Source organism: Salvia splendens, chromosome 11 (genome assembly GCF_004379255.2).
Source record: "Salvia splendens isolate huo1 chromosome 11, SspV2, whole genome shotgun sequence".
Taxonomy (NCBI): Eukaryota; Viridiplantae; Streptophyta; class Magnoliopsida; order Lamiales; family Lamiaceae; genus Salvia; species Salvia splendens.
In genome coordinates this window covers 3,241,828-3,257,106 of record NC_056042.1, presented here as the reverse complement: position 1 = coordinate 3,257,106, position 15,279 = coordinate 3,241,828, and the positions used below count along the sequence as shown (strand labels likewise).

General features: G+C 33.9%; 1 protein-coding gene across 1 annotated transcript; it reads left to right on the top strand.

The window, feature by feature from the left end:
- The first annotated feature begins 6,475 nt into the window (after positions 1-6,475).
- Positions 6,476-9,858, top strand: LOC121755858 (metal tolerance protein 10-like). Its single transcript, XM_042151274.1, has 6 exons — positions 6,476-6,766; positions 7,897-8,009; positions 8,329-8,574; positions 8,687-8,767; positions 8,900-9,130; positions 9,305-9,858. Exons 1-6 carry the CDS (start codon positions 6,583-6,585, stop codon positions 9,647-9,649), a joined length of 1,200 nt encoding a protein of 399 aa, XP_042007208.1. The 5' UTR covers positions 6,476-6,582; the 3' UTR covers positions 9,650-9,858.
- Positions 9,859-15,279: the final 5,421 nt, after the last annotated feature.

Here is a 15,279-nt window from a genome sequence, read left to right as displayed (position 1 = left end):
AAATATACATAGAACATTAACTAGCAAGGAAACTTTGTGCAATAGAAAAAACTACAAAAGCCTAAATTAATTAGTAGGATAGGTAATCTTTTTTATGATTCAAGACAAGAGAACGATGGGATGCGGACCTGTGAAATAGAAGGCAAAGAACAACAATGGCGCGACGTCCCTTCACCCGAAAGAGAGCGCACGCGAACAACGAGATTGAATGTCTTTCGGACTCAAATGGAGAGAGGTGTGGAGAAGGATACCAGCAGCTGCAACAGAGAGAGATTTAACTACTTGTAAAATACCTAAGATAATGAAAACTAAGACTAATATAACTTTTTATTAAGGTTGTGCACACACATCAAACTCTACATTCCTATCAAATCTATAGAAAATATATAAATATTGGCAATTTAGCAAATTAGATAATGAATGATAATATAAAATACTAAGTATATACAAACATTTTTATTCTGGTTGTGCTCTAATTTACAAGTAGTTAAGATATTTATCAGTGAAGTAGCTGGGAATCTGTTATATGTAAAAAGAACTATTATATGGAGTGAAAAGCAAAAGATAACTAATGGAAATAAAATACGCCCTCCGTCCCAGAACGATAGTCCCATTTCCTTTTTTTACACTCGTTTTGCAAAAAAATAATAAATAGTTAAAGTAGAGAGATTAAAGTATTTGGTAATCCTTTATTAAAAGAAATGTGAAAAATACTCCCTCCGTCCCATGCTACTCGCACTTTTCATTTTAGGCCGTAAATTTGGGATTGATTTTTTTGTGTAATTAAAAAAGAATTTTAGGTGTAATGAGACATCACTTAATAAAAGAGTTCTTAACTTAAACTAACATATTAATTAAATGCATTAATTCTAACTTAAATTATAAATAGTGTAAGGACTTTGTGACGAGCCGAAAAGTAAACGTGCGAGTAGCACGGGACGGAGGGAGTATTAATTATAATAAATATTTATGATTTATACTTTAAAGGTCTAGTTTATCATTTTGTTGGTACTTTATAAATCAAATTTATTGTGGTATATTTAAATTGTTGTTATAAACTTATACACATCTATAGATATAATCATTTAAACAATAAAAAATCACTACTCATATTTATTGATGGTATTTTTGTGATTACGTTGTTACTGTTATTTATAAAATATTTTCTAGATTTTATAATATTATTTGTTGAAATTTACTAATTTTGAAGTTTTTATATCTAAACTTAAATTGGTGTGTATTAAAAAATAGATTTGAATGTAACTTGTGTTATGTTTGGTATACTGAAAAGCATGTTTCGAGCACGAATGAGCACGAATAGAATCTTGCTTGTATACCCGAAAAATTCTACAATCTACTTTTAACCCGATTCGGTATTATTCGAGCAGTTACGCACGAATAGAATCACCATCATTATTGCATTGTGTTTGCTTGTGCATTTATAAGATGTTTTATGAACATTTAAATGCATAAGAAGTAAACAAAGTCTAAGTCTTTTGCTTAGTAGACCGGTTGTGGGCGTCGTCCACGTTAAGGTAACACTGTCGGTTCTATGCAATGCTTTGCAAAAGAGAAAGAAGAATTTCACAACCTAGATAAACTTTGGCTACCTATCGCGAAAGGTTGCAATGTCAGTCCGATTATTTCTAAGCCTTACTGAAATAAGATGACATTGGTGTGGTATAGCACTAAACGGATCTAACAGCAAGACATGTCTTTATGCTATCTACTAAAAGACTAGTTCTTGATGAATAACTATTTCTTAATCTACATACGTTAGGATTGAGCATACGGTATTGGTTATGCACTACTTTGACTTATCAAATGGTGCGGGTTTTTCGCAACCCAATAATCATTATATATTGGGTAGTGGTGATTAATATCTAGTGGTGCTAGGATTGCTATTATGTTGAATCGTGCGCGAGGTGAGTCTCGTTTGATAATGTTCTCAAGAGGAGCTTGAACAAGGTTTTATTATTCGGAAACTGACCAGTTGGAATTTAATTATTCTATGAATAATAAATAAGTGTTTCTTGCTAAGTCCACTCTTAGAATTAATAAGATGTCAATTAATTAAGTCCATAGCAAACATTAATTAATTAATGAACATTTCTATTTTAAGCGCGGGAAATAAACGACAAACAAACGGAAGCTCGGATTACTTATAATTTCGGATTTGGATGGGCCGTGCAATATTACTTCTGTAGTGGGTCCTCGTAATATTCCAATATAAGCTTGTATAAATGAGACAGATAAGACACTTTTATTTTTATGAAATTTTCGTCCCTCTCCCTAAGATAGTAGGATACGAAATTTTTCAGCTCTCACCTCCGTGAGGAATTTTCTGTCTTCTTTAGTCGAGTCATAATATTTTGATAAGATCAGCCCACCCTGATATCGGAATATAGTTCGTGAACCAGTCAGAAGATCCGTGGTCTAGTATTGAAGATCATCTCATGGAGAAGACGCAAGCAATCGTCGATTCTTTAGAGAATCAAATCGGTAACTATAAACCGTAATATTCATGTTTAGGATTTACTTTCTTTAAGCATGAATTATTTGCGTTCTAGCACGCAATTATCTGTTTAACATCTGAACTGATTAATCGCATAATCGATCAAATAGATCATTATCTGATTTATTTATTATGTATAAATCTTTCGCGGTGAAGGGGCACCAAACCCAGCAACTTGCACTTTGTACTCTCCCATTTCCTTATGTTTTTGATTCGTTGTTCTTTAATGTGAGAATATAAAATCAATTACTCCTTCTGAACAACAAATTCAGACATTCTGATTTTCTCAATAGTATAAAGTTGAGATTTGACATTACTTTATCTACAGTATAATGTATATGATTGAAAATTGAAATATCTCCCGGCAAAAGGGGCCCAAAAATCTGTCTCGACCGCTTCACTGGTACTTATTCATCACGACATAATTTCTATATTTTTCATTTCAAGTCCATCCAGTTTATTACTTAAAAATTTCACTAAATAAAAATGGAGCTTTAAATCGTTAACGAAAAAAGTAATAAATTATTGCTTTCTATAAATTCAGAAAATAAAAGAATTGTGAATGGAGGGGATTCTTAATTTCATGAAAAACGCAAATGATGTTGTGTTTAGAACACAACACGGCTCACAAAGATTGAAACGCATGAAATCATAATTTTATTAGTATATTACACTTTTTCATTTTTATTTACCTAAATAGTTACAGTATTATTATTTTTAGAGTCCAAGGCTAATTATTTGATTCCTAGAAATGATTTGTAATATCATAATTAGAATTTTAAAGTTTAAAATAATAGGAAATAAAATAAAATATTAAACCAAAAGGTACAAATAAAATGAGAATATTAAACAAAACATAAATAGATGTATTTCCTCAAGTTCTCTATTAAGCCTTTCTTAAAGAATGAGCCACGAATCGAGTTGGACTCGTGGTAAGACACGGTTACTCCATGGTAATTAATCAACTTTAATATAATGATGAGCTATATATTGGTGTTTACTCTTAAAGGAGATTGATTCATGGTCGTCAAATATGTCTTCTTTTCATGCAAATTTAAATTATTAAATATGGCTATAAAGTAAATTATCTTTCGAAAAATAACTATTTACAGAACTATAAAATTATACTCCACATATCTAATTAACTATTCAAACCTAACATCTCTAATATGTTAGGTTTTGGAATCTAATTACACACTTGGAAATTGATTTCACTGTCCAAATATCCCATGCTTCATGCAACAATTGGAACTCAATTTGGTGACATATTTCCATTGATATTTTAGAGATAATGTCCTTATCTTCCATCGTGGGCTAATATATATATTCAATCTGTCGCACACGCCAAAAATTGCACCTACTCCACAATAATCTTTACTTTTAATAATAAAATCATAATTAATGGAGTATATTTTATGATATGGTTCATCCATTCAGAAAAGTGACATAGTATTTTGTAATTTTTGGAACTTTTAGTAAGTGGAAGCATTTCTCTGTTACAAAAAGTAACAAAGTTGTGAAGGGAGTTACGTATGCCGGGAGAATATATATGAGAATATGTCACGCTTAAATTATTTGATATGACCATAAATTTTGTATATATAAATAATTATTGGAATGTGATTTATCCTGACAATTTGTTAGATAGAGTGGGGATTTTATTAAACAATCAACTTTTGGATAGAAAATGCATCTAAAGCTTTTGAAGGTTGGGCCTTATAGACTTATAGTAGTACTAATTACTAGTGTAGTGTCAAATACTTAATTAACACTAAAAAAGTTCTCAGTGTGAATATTCATGATTTGTTATCTTTTTTTATCATCTCAACTATCTTGGCCTGTTTTTTTAGAATATCATTAATTATTACTCACATATTTAATTATATTTCATATACTTCCTTCAATCCCCATTAATTGTTGTATTTTATCAAATGTAATGTCAAATGATATTCGTCTAAACTTTATAAATAAGTAGCTTAAGGTCCCAAAAAAATACGGCTCAATTGATATTTGAAAACGAAATACGTTTATATGGTGTTATATTATCAAAATTAATACTTATGCTATAAAATACTTTCCAATTATTAATAATTGTATGTAGTTGAAGAAAGTGATCGATCATTTCATTGAATGGATAAATAAGTTGACATATTAAGATTAATTATTGTTTATTACTAGTGTCTATAAATAGAAAGAAACTATTTTTTGGGAACGTGAGCAAAATGGAGGTTTTTAGGTGGTGTGAGAATTATTTATGTTATTAACAATCAAATAGTCCTATATATCTTGCTTGTACCACAAATTGTCCTGTACAATATTATCATAAAAAACTTGTGGTTGTCATCCAACAATATTCACACACAGCAAGCATATAGTATTTGTTTGGAATATAGAATATATTTCCAGCATAATATAATACTATCTCAAATTTTCAAACATTGGTTTGTGAAAGTTTTCAAGAATTAGCAAGAAATATCCAATCCTGACCCCAAAAACAATCACTTAAAATAATGTATCATATTTTAATGGTCATAGTATAACCAGATTTCTTTGTTTCCTTTTTGGACTAAGAAAGGCTTTTTAGTCTATAGTTATATTCTGTATCATATTTAATTTAATTTAATTCCATTCGACTGTTTGAAGGTAATAAATTTCTTCTTCACTTTTTTATGTACTTATTTTATTTATTCAGTCAATATTCGTTACTTAATTTAGCGTAGATACTTAAGTTTGCACCTTTTTATTTAGCGCAGTTAGCTTTGCAATTTTAGTGTGTACACATAATATTGGTCGGTATCGTGTTAAACTGAATCGCTAGTTTTCAAACTAGTCAAAAAGGGCAACAAATCAATGTTTTTTTCCTTGATTTGAACAAATAATTAATTAAATTAGATAATCCTTGAATTTAATTTTGAAACAAAATTAGGAGACTACAATATAAATCACTGTAAATTAGTGAAAAGAATCTATTCCATCGAATGCTCTAACAAGTGGCGCTACTTTATAACCTTGAAATGGTCACTTTTATGAAATAGTACTAAAGTAGTGCATAAAACCTCATGATTCTGCACAAAGAGTAAAGGGGATTAGGTAGAGGCCTTTTTATTCTATTATTTTATCCATTTCCCAAAACCAATTCAAACTATACTATTAATTACTCTAGTTAAATTAAACAACCACAATCACAAACCAAATAAATTTGATCAGTGATTTTCCCGACTTGCAATGTCTCTTGAAAATAACCCTAAAAATTCATTTTTGTTGCTTCGTTTAGTTGACGAATGCATTTTTGATAAGTATAGGAGATAATTAAATTTATATCATGAATTTTGATCAAATTTTGCCTAGTTCCGTTATATTATGAAATTATAATTTTCTTGTGAACTATCTATAGTACATAGTACAAATTAAGATAAAATCAATTACGATGTAGGAGTACTAGTAACTTAGAACATCCAACCATATGTGCCAACCTTTCCTTTTTATGATGGTCTAGGTCTAGGCAATTTTGGCTATTATATCATCATTGATTTTATTTGAGTACAAAATAATTTTTTTGATATAAATTAAATTATGATTTTTTTAATTTTTTTTTATCAACTATCTACATTACAAATTAAGATAAAATTGATGATGATATAGTAATTTAAATTGTCCAGCTATATGTGCTGAGTTTTTTCCTTATCATCATCATGACTCATGACCCCCCCCCCCCCCCCCCCCCCCCCCCCCCCCCTCTTATGCTTGTCTGGACGTCTGGTTATTGGCAATTTCGACTATTATTACATCATCATCAATTTTATCTGAATTTATACGAAATAGATTTTTTGATTTAATCGACTATTATCCGTTAATATAATTATAAAATAAGTAAGTGCCAAAGTAATAGAAAAGGCCAATTATCGGCGAACACGTATGATGTAGTACGTATATATGAATGAAGTTCATTCCCCAATTTCCCATGCTTATTTCCAGGGTAAAGGAGATTTTTCCATTTCTTCAACTACATTACATCACACCTTCACAAAATCCGTCCAAATTCAAAAACCTAGAAAAAACCTCACTCAATGGAGAGTGGCAGCGGCGCCGCCGTCGTCGGCGAAAGCCGCAGAGAGTTGCTGGGCGCCGATATGATCGACAGCGTCCGCCAGCCTTCGTGGAGGCTCAACTTGGACGAGTTCCGATTGCCGGAGCGCGAGTCCGACAACCGCCGCTCCACTTTCAACATCCCGCGCCTCCTCCGGAATAAAAGTATGTAGTACATCCTTCTCACGCTCTGTTTTGGTGTATATTTATAATTTATCCCCGATTCACCGAATTTTCTGTGGAGAATATTAGGGGAACTGTGTCAAAAAGCTAGTATTAGTAAATAAGTCGTGTGAATCATGTATAGAAACACTCCTTTTTCCTTGATGCGCGCGGCTGATACAAATATGTTAAAGAATAGGAATAATTCTGGATCTAATTCTTCTTTTTTTGGTTTTTTGCTTTCCAGTCCTATCTCCTTTCAATTTTTTTAATGGAGATTTAAACATGATGTGTTCCTATTTATTTTATTGTTTTCCGGTTTGTTTAGACGACAAATTTTTGATGTTTGATTCAGATGAAAATTTGAGATACTACTTGATATGATTTCCCTGCGGAAGTTTCCAATGCATGCTGACCAGTCCTAGTTTGTCTTTTGCAGAAATAATTCTCTGGTTATAATTTGGCAGCCATAATCCTTCCCACTAGTAATACCACCCTGTTGTTGAATGACACCTGTCATTCTGAATTACTTAATTGACAGCCTAGGATATCAAAATTCTCCATAAAACTCAATTGTACATGCTTGATGTTTCTGTTATTTTCATGTCATGGTGGCGGCGGTTTAGAAGGTTTGGAGGAGGGGTGGTGGTGATGATGATTTGTGAGCTTAGAATCGTTAGATGGTAGTGGTGGCAATCCCAAGAAATTATAAGTCTATGGACTAATATATATTTATGTCTAATTATACTATTAAAAAATGAGCCTCTTGCCTGACTAATTACAAGTAACTTGTGATTAACTATCATAGTTAAACTATTGAAAGTTGGCTGTTAAATCATCAGTTATAAAGGAACGAGCTATCTTTGTTCCTTTAAGCAGTTTGTCCTTGAAATGGTACATTCAATGGCAATATTTTATTAAATTCAACTTGGAACAGCCATTGAACCATATGTTCTATCCAAATTCTGTAACCTATTTTTTTATTGTGAAAAATGATTTGCATACAAAGTAACATGTTTTATGAGTACCTAATTTTGCATTGAAATGGTACGAGCTTCTCTGTGTTTAATTCATTTCCTCATAAGGTTTTTACTGTGAGTTTTAATATCAATATGTAATTTTTTTTCTTCCAGAGAAACAACGAAAAATTGCTGAGTATTACAAAAACCAGGAGAGACTCCTGGAAGGATTCAATGAAATGGAGACAATCCATGAATCCGGTGCTTTAGCAGATGCTCTGACTGAGGTAGACTTTGGTTTCATTCCCTTTAACAAAAACAAAATAGCTGTTATGCTCTGTTATACTCACAAGAAAACCAAAGATGGTACCTGAAAATTAAAATTCACTTGTTTCCGGATCATTCACCTTAATTTGCTTCAGTGAGTCTTTTCTAAGTGATCTCATCCTTGTATCAATCATATTTACAATTAAAACTTTTCCCTTTTAATCTTTTTCTTTTTATAACATGTCTTCTTTGATTGGCGAGTGTTTCATCTCTATACTCTACTTGAAGTTCAGAAAGGTTGTGTAAAATCATGCTTGTTTTTCTCTTATATCTTTCCAGGATCAACTGAAACAACTTGCAAAGAGTGAGAGGCTAGCTGTTCACATATCTAATGCTGCCAATCTGGTCCTTTTTATTGCAAAAGTGTATGCTTCACTTGAGAGCAGATCTTTAGCTGTCATTGCATCAACTATGGACTCTTTCCTTGACCTATTATCTGGGCTGATCTTGTGGTTTACGGCCTATGCTATGAAAAATCCTAACCAGTATCATTATCCAATTGGAAAGAAAAGGATGCAGCCAGTGGTAAGTTTGACATCTTCTTCAAAACAATACACTTGTTATAGGGCATATTAGTTAACAAGATGTGCTGTTTTATAACCATATGGCTCCTTTTAACTGAATAAGTCTTTGACAGGGCATCATTGTTTTTGCTTCTGTTATGGCAACACTGGGATTACAAATTATACTGGAGTCTGTTCGGCAACTGATAGCTAAGGTATTCCATCTTTAAATAACTGTATACCCTGAGAAGTGTGCTGGCTGATGGATTCAGTTATCTCATTGCAAAATGTTCAGCTCTTGTTTTCTACATTGGTTTACACAAATAATTTTTATCCTTGTGGAACAGACTGGACCTGAGATGAACCATAACCAAGAGATGTGGATGATAGGGATCATGGTATCTGTAACCGTAGTGAAGTTCGTGCTAATGGTTTATTGCCGCCGATTCAAGAATGAAATTGTCAGAGCCTATGCCCAAGATCATTTTTTTGATGTCATCACCAACTCTGTCGGATTAGCCACTGCTGTTTTGGCTGTCCGTTTCTACTGGTGGATAGATCCTACTGGAGCCATGATCGTGAGTACACTCTCACTTAGTGTTTCTTCTTGCATTTATATTTCAGTTATGAAGTCACATCTTCACATGACACCATATCTTAAGTAGTAGTCACAAAAAAAATTGTAGTTGGATTAGCATTCATTTGCTGTCAGATTGATCGTTATCAGGCTTAATATATCTCCCATGTTGCAGATTGCAATTTACACAATCAACACATGGAGTAGGACTGTTTTCGAAAACGTGAGGTCGCTAATTGGAAGAACAGCACCTCCAGATTTCCTCACAAAACTGACTTATCTGATATGGAATCATCACGAGGAAATTCAGCACATTGACACAGTTAGGGCATACACATTTGGTACTCATTACTTCGTGGAGGTTGACATTGTGTTGCCACAAACCATGATGTTGGGCGAAGCGCATAACATCGGCGAAACGCTGCAAGAAAAGCTGGAGCAACTGTCTGAGGTGGAGCGAGCATTTGTGCACATTGACTTCGAGTACACTCATAGACCGGAGCACAAGAGCAAAGTCTGAGCAGCATTCTTTACCAACACCAGCTAATAATCTTAAATCCTCTGGCTTATTCTTATCCATTAGGATAGACTTGTGAGGTGTATAGTAACTTTAGTTTTTGCAATTATTCTTTTAGGCTCTAGTTTAAGGAGTTGTTTTTCCTATAAACTGATCTGTATTTGCAGACTTGTGCATTATTTCATGGGTGGCTTTTTGAAATGCCTTTTACATTTTCTTCCCCTTCTCGTGATATTCATAATCTACATGTTGTGTTTTAGATGATCTCTTCTTGGCTTTAGAATTTGATGTAAATAATGAACAGAATAGTAATTTCTTTATTGATGATGCTAAATTGCTAATGCTGTCCCACTGGATGGAGGGATATGGCTTAAAGTTAAGAAATTTGTTGCTTACATAGTGCTAGTAATTTGTTTCATACTTTTTCACTAAATTTTTAGTATTTGGAAACAAAAATCTGCTGTCAGCCAATTACAACAACAAATTAACCAACCAACTTTCAATCCACAGCAAGAAATGTTTAAGTTTAGAATCATCCTAAGTTTGGAATCATCCAAGAGCACTAAGCACAATATTTGTTTAAAATAACAAAGTTTCTTATTAAGGACACCTACACTACAACACTATTTTTCCTCTCTGCCATGTCAGCAAATTTTATTTTAGAGCATCAGCAGTGGCGCGGAATTCCTGACGGAATTTCCAAAAACACCTCCTGCCACGTCATACGGACTTTCCACTTCACTGCCACGTCATAAGGACTTCCCACTTCACAGTGGCGGACATCCCCAAGGACTTCCCAAAGGACTTCGCACAATTAAAAAAAATACAAATTCACAAATTAAACAATTTCCGGAATAAAACAATTTACGGAATTAAAATTTTGACACAAATAGGGAAACAAATTCCATTAAATAATAAAAAAAGAAAAGTACATTTCACCAAATTAAAAAAAAAATATTTCAATAATTAAAAACTACATCAACGATGACCCCTCCGATGCCATACTTCTTCAATAATATCATTATGGAGCCGAACATGGGCTTGTCTTTGGCGCATGTCGACAAATGCACGGACTCGATCGACATCGTCATGGGGTATCCCCATGCGTACATTGCTAGTGGCCACGCCGTGGCTTGGACCCGCAGCACCAGCATCATCATTGGTCCAATCAGCCAGTGCTGAACCTTCATCTTCGACAATCATGTTGTGCATGATAATACATGCGTACATGATGTCGGCGATGCTGTCAACATACCACAGCCGTGTTGGACCCTTCACTGCCGCCCATCGAGCCTGGAGCACACCAAATGCCCACTCCACATCTTTGCGCGCTGCCTTCTGGCGACCCGCAAAATATTTCTTCTTTTCATCTGTTGGGCACCTGATCGTCTTCACAAAGACAGGCCACATAAGGTATATCCCATCCGCCAAATAATAGCCCATATTGTGCCGGTTGTCGTTGGCGACGAAGTCGACGGGCGGACCAACGCCCATGCTCTGCTCGTTGAAAAGGGGCGACGACTGGAGGACGTTGATGTTGTTGTTAGACCCGGCTACTCCAAAATAGGCATGCCAAATCCACAGCCGGTAGTCAGCTACCGCTTCAAGGATCATCGTGGGATTCTTGACCTTGAAACCAGTAGTGTACATCCCTTTCCAAGCAGCGGGGCAGTTCTTCCATTCCCAGTGCATACAATCTATGCTGCCTAACATCCCCGGAAACCCGTGTTGATTCCCGTGCATATCCAGCAGAGCCTGACAATCTTCGGGGGTAGGCCTCCGAAGATACCTATCCCCGAATATCTCCCTAACGCCCTGACAAAAATACTTCAGGCAATCGCGGGCAGTCGTCTCGCCGATGTGGAGGTACTCATCGAACATGTTGGTCGCGCCTCCGTATGCCAGTTGCCTGATTGCGACAGTGCACTTCTGAATCGGCGTGTGACCGGGTTTACCGGCCGCATCCTCCCGCACCCTGAAATACCCGTATCGACGCTCCAAAGCGCCCACGATACGCAGAAAGAGCGGACGATGCATCCTAAATCGTCGCCGGAACAGGTTCTCTCCAAACCGTGGCTCCAGCGCAAAGTAATCCTGATACAACCGAGCGTGGGCAGCGAGGTGGTCCCGGGGTATTATAGTTCGACGATGGATGGGTCGAGGTACCGCTGGCGCCAAGACCGCTTGTTCCTCCCTCTCCGTTGATTCCCGCACACGTGCATGAATCAGACGCATCATGTGTTCATAATGCCCACTACTACTACCACTACCACTACCACTACCACTACCACTACTAGCCATTCCGGATATATAAAAGAAATGTAGAGAGAGAAACTTGTTAAAACAAGTGGTGCGAATGAAATGCAGTTCAACGAGCCGTATATATAGAAATTAAAAAAAATTAATGCAATAAACGAAAATTCCGCGCGGACGTCCGTGGGAGTCAACGCAATGGCGGACGTCTGTACGCCCGTCGCGACGGAATTCCGCGTAACGCCGCGGAACTGCGGTGTCCTCGGCGGAATTCCGTATCCGTGCATACCATGCACAATGGCGGACGCCCGCCGCGGAATTCCGCCGGGACGGGCGCCATTTAGCCACAATACTACCTTAAGTATAACTTTATCCCAATTTCATTTTTAAATATTTAATAAGAAATATAATTGATAAAATCGCAATTTAATAATAAACAATAATTTAAAAGTACTTTTAAAAACTATAATAAAAAATAAAATAAATGAAAAACAAGATGAAAATTTAAATAATTATACTAAATCGCAGGAGTATTAAAAATAACAAATACGAATTCGAGATTTTCCTATACATTCGCTGAATTAATCAAAGTGGTAGATTGCGGCGCATTCGACCCTCTCTAGGGTTTTTCTCACTACTTTATATAGTGAGAAACACAAGCTTGGATTTCAACATCTTTACTCGTTCTTTTCATTAGCAACTAAATTAGTGTCCCCGCTTAAATTTAGCCGAGTTTTCATTTCGAGGATAATAAACGGTCTTAAATCGGAGCTGGCTCTGTTTTGAGAGGTTTTTCTTCAATCTGAAAATTGTTTTCATTTCAGGCGTTTTCGCTTTCTGAATCTGTTTCTCATTCAATACATTTTCCCCCTTCTATCCATATAATTTTTCAACGAATCTATTGTTTTTGAGAGGCAACTCATTAGAGTCACTGAAGCACCAAAGAATCTATGGTGTTTACAGCGCTTTACGTTGCCGATAGAAAGCTAGCGGTGGTGCTGAGATTCTGGCAACGGCTTCTTTCCGATGGAGCTGCTGCATTCAGATGTGCCTACATTTTAAACTAATTCCCCTCAATTTCGACGTTTCTTCACATTTTGATGCTCAATAAATCGAAGTAAAATAGGCGTGTAGGTGAATCGATCTAAGGATTATAAGATCTATACTAAATCGATTGAAATTTGTTCAGATGTTTTTTATACGCAACTCTGATATCTGGATCTGAGATCTTCTATGGTAGTTTTCTTTCTTTGTGTTTAGAATTTGTTGTTTGTAGAAAGGCAACTCATTAGAGTCACTGATGCACTAAAGAATTAATGGTGTTTACAGCGCTTTACGTTGCCGATACAAACTTAACGGTGATGCTGAGATTCTGGCATCGGCTTCTTTGTGATGAAGCTTATGCATTCAGATGCATCTACATTCAAATTACTTCTCCTAAGCAACGGCCTTGATGTTTTTGGGCTTCGAAGCCCAATATATTGTTACTGGGCCCTTACTAAATTTGTAGGCTGTCGCCAAATTTGGTCCCTTCTGAAAATATTAAGAATAAATATTAATTTCTTAAATTTTCTTAACTGAACTAATAATGCATCATAAAGAGGATTTAGCCAATACGGTTATGGCTTTGCAATAATTTGAAAATTAGAAATTTGATTATTATCTCCACCAAAATGGTAAAATAACATCATACTTTATTTTTTATGATGTTATACTGTTTTTCATCCGTTAGTATTAATTTTTTCTGGCTTGAATTTTGTTAAATATATAAAAAATTGTGACTTAGATTTAGTACTTTAAATCTCACTTATTAATTTATGATAAAATCTAGCATTAGTATTAATTTATGATAAAATGAATTAATGTAATATGTGATCTATTTAGTGGTATATATTTATATTACATAAATTAAATGTGACTTTTAATGATAAACGAATCAAAATTGTAAATTGTGGTAAACATATCGTCTCAACAATGTTTAAGAAATATAAAACTAAATTTAATGCTGCAATCGATCAATTTTTGAATGTTCATAATTTGAAAAAAAGGAGATATTGATCAGAAAAACCAACCTTTTCAAAAATTTGTTATTTCTTACACTGCAAGTGATCACCTTTAAAAGTGAAATTAAATTTCAACAATTTTTTGAATTGTGCATATTTACCACCCTGAAATTTCTGGCATGAATTTTGCCCCAAGTGAAATTCCAAAAAAAATTATATGTAATACTTAGTCAGCTACATTGCATTTTATCGGAATAACTAGTATTAACACCCGTGCTATGCACGGGACATAAAAGTTTCAAATTATAAATACAAAATAAATGAATATATATCTTTCAACCATAAACCATGTATGACTATATCTTTCAACCAAATATTACATCAGTACGCACAAAAATATGGTCATTTACATTTATGGAAAATTATCTCAATTTATTACCCATATACACCAAGTTATTTATAACTTATACCACCATTAAAACATTACTTCAACTACTCTTCCCTTCCCCCTCTCATACTTTACAAATTTTATCTTAATTTCCACAGCATATTATATGCATATATTTTTATTGAACGAAGAGAGTAATGTACATAAATATAATATTTTAAGAAGCATAAAAGAGAAATAGGAATCAAAGTTATAAAGAACAAAATCTTATCTCATAAAAGAAATCAAAATCAAATAAATTGTACCTTTGCATACTACCTTTAGTGTCCACACTCTTATCTCATGACGCAAGTTATTTTGTCACAATCTCATCCTATGAATATCATCACCAAACACTATCATTTTACTTAATTAATATTTTAACATTTGTTGAATATATGTACTATGCAAGTTTAGAGAATTTATTTTTCTTTCATCTAAAATAAAATTATAATAAAATTTTATATAGTTATACTATCTTAATAATAACTTATAAAAACTAAATGTCTCAATAAAAAATACTTAAATCGCAACAAATATTATAATAGTAAGTACCAAATGGATCTTTAACACTATAGGTTTTAATGACTTAGCATAACTTATGATGTATGACCAAAGACTAAATACATAGTAATTATTTATAATAGATAAAACAAAATCAACTCAATTAGAATTATGTATACTAAATTTAACTGTAGAATTAACTGTAGAATTATGTATACTAAATTTTGTATTATCCGATAATCACATTTTAGTTGACTATTTATTTCTTCCATTTAATTTCAGACCGTAGCATAACTTGATATATATGGCCAAAGACTAAATGAGTTGTTAATATTGGAAAGAATAAATTTCTTACTTCCCACCACATACACGTATAAAAAGTAAATTGCCATTTAAAATAACGATAATATTTTATGCATCTTATTTGTTTTGAATAATATGAAATT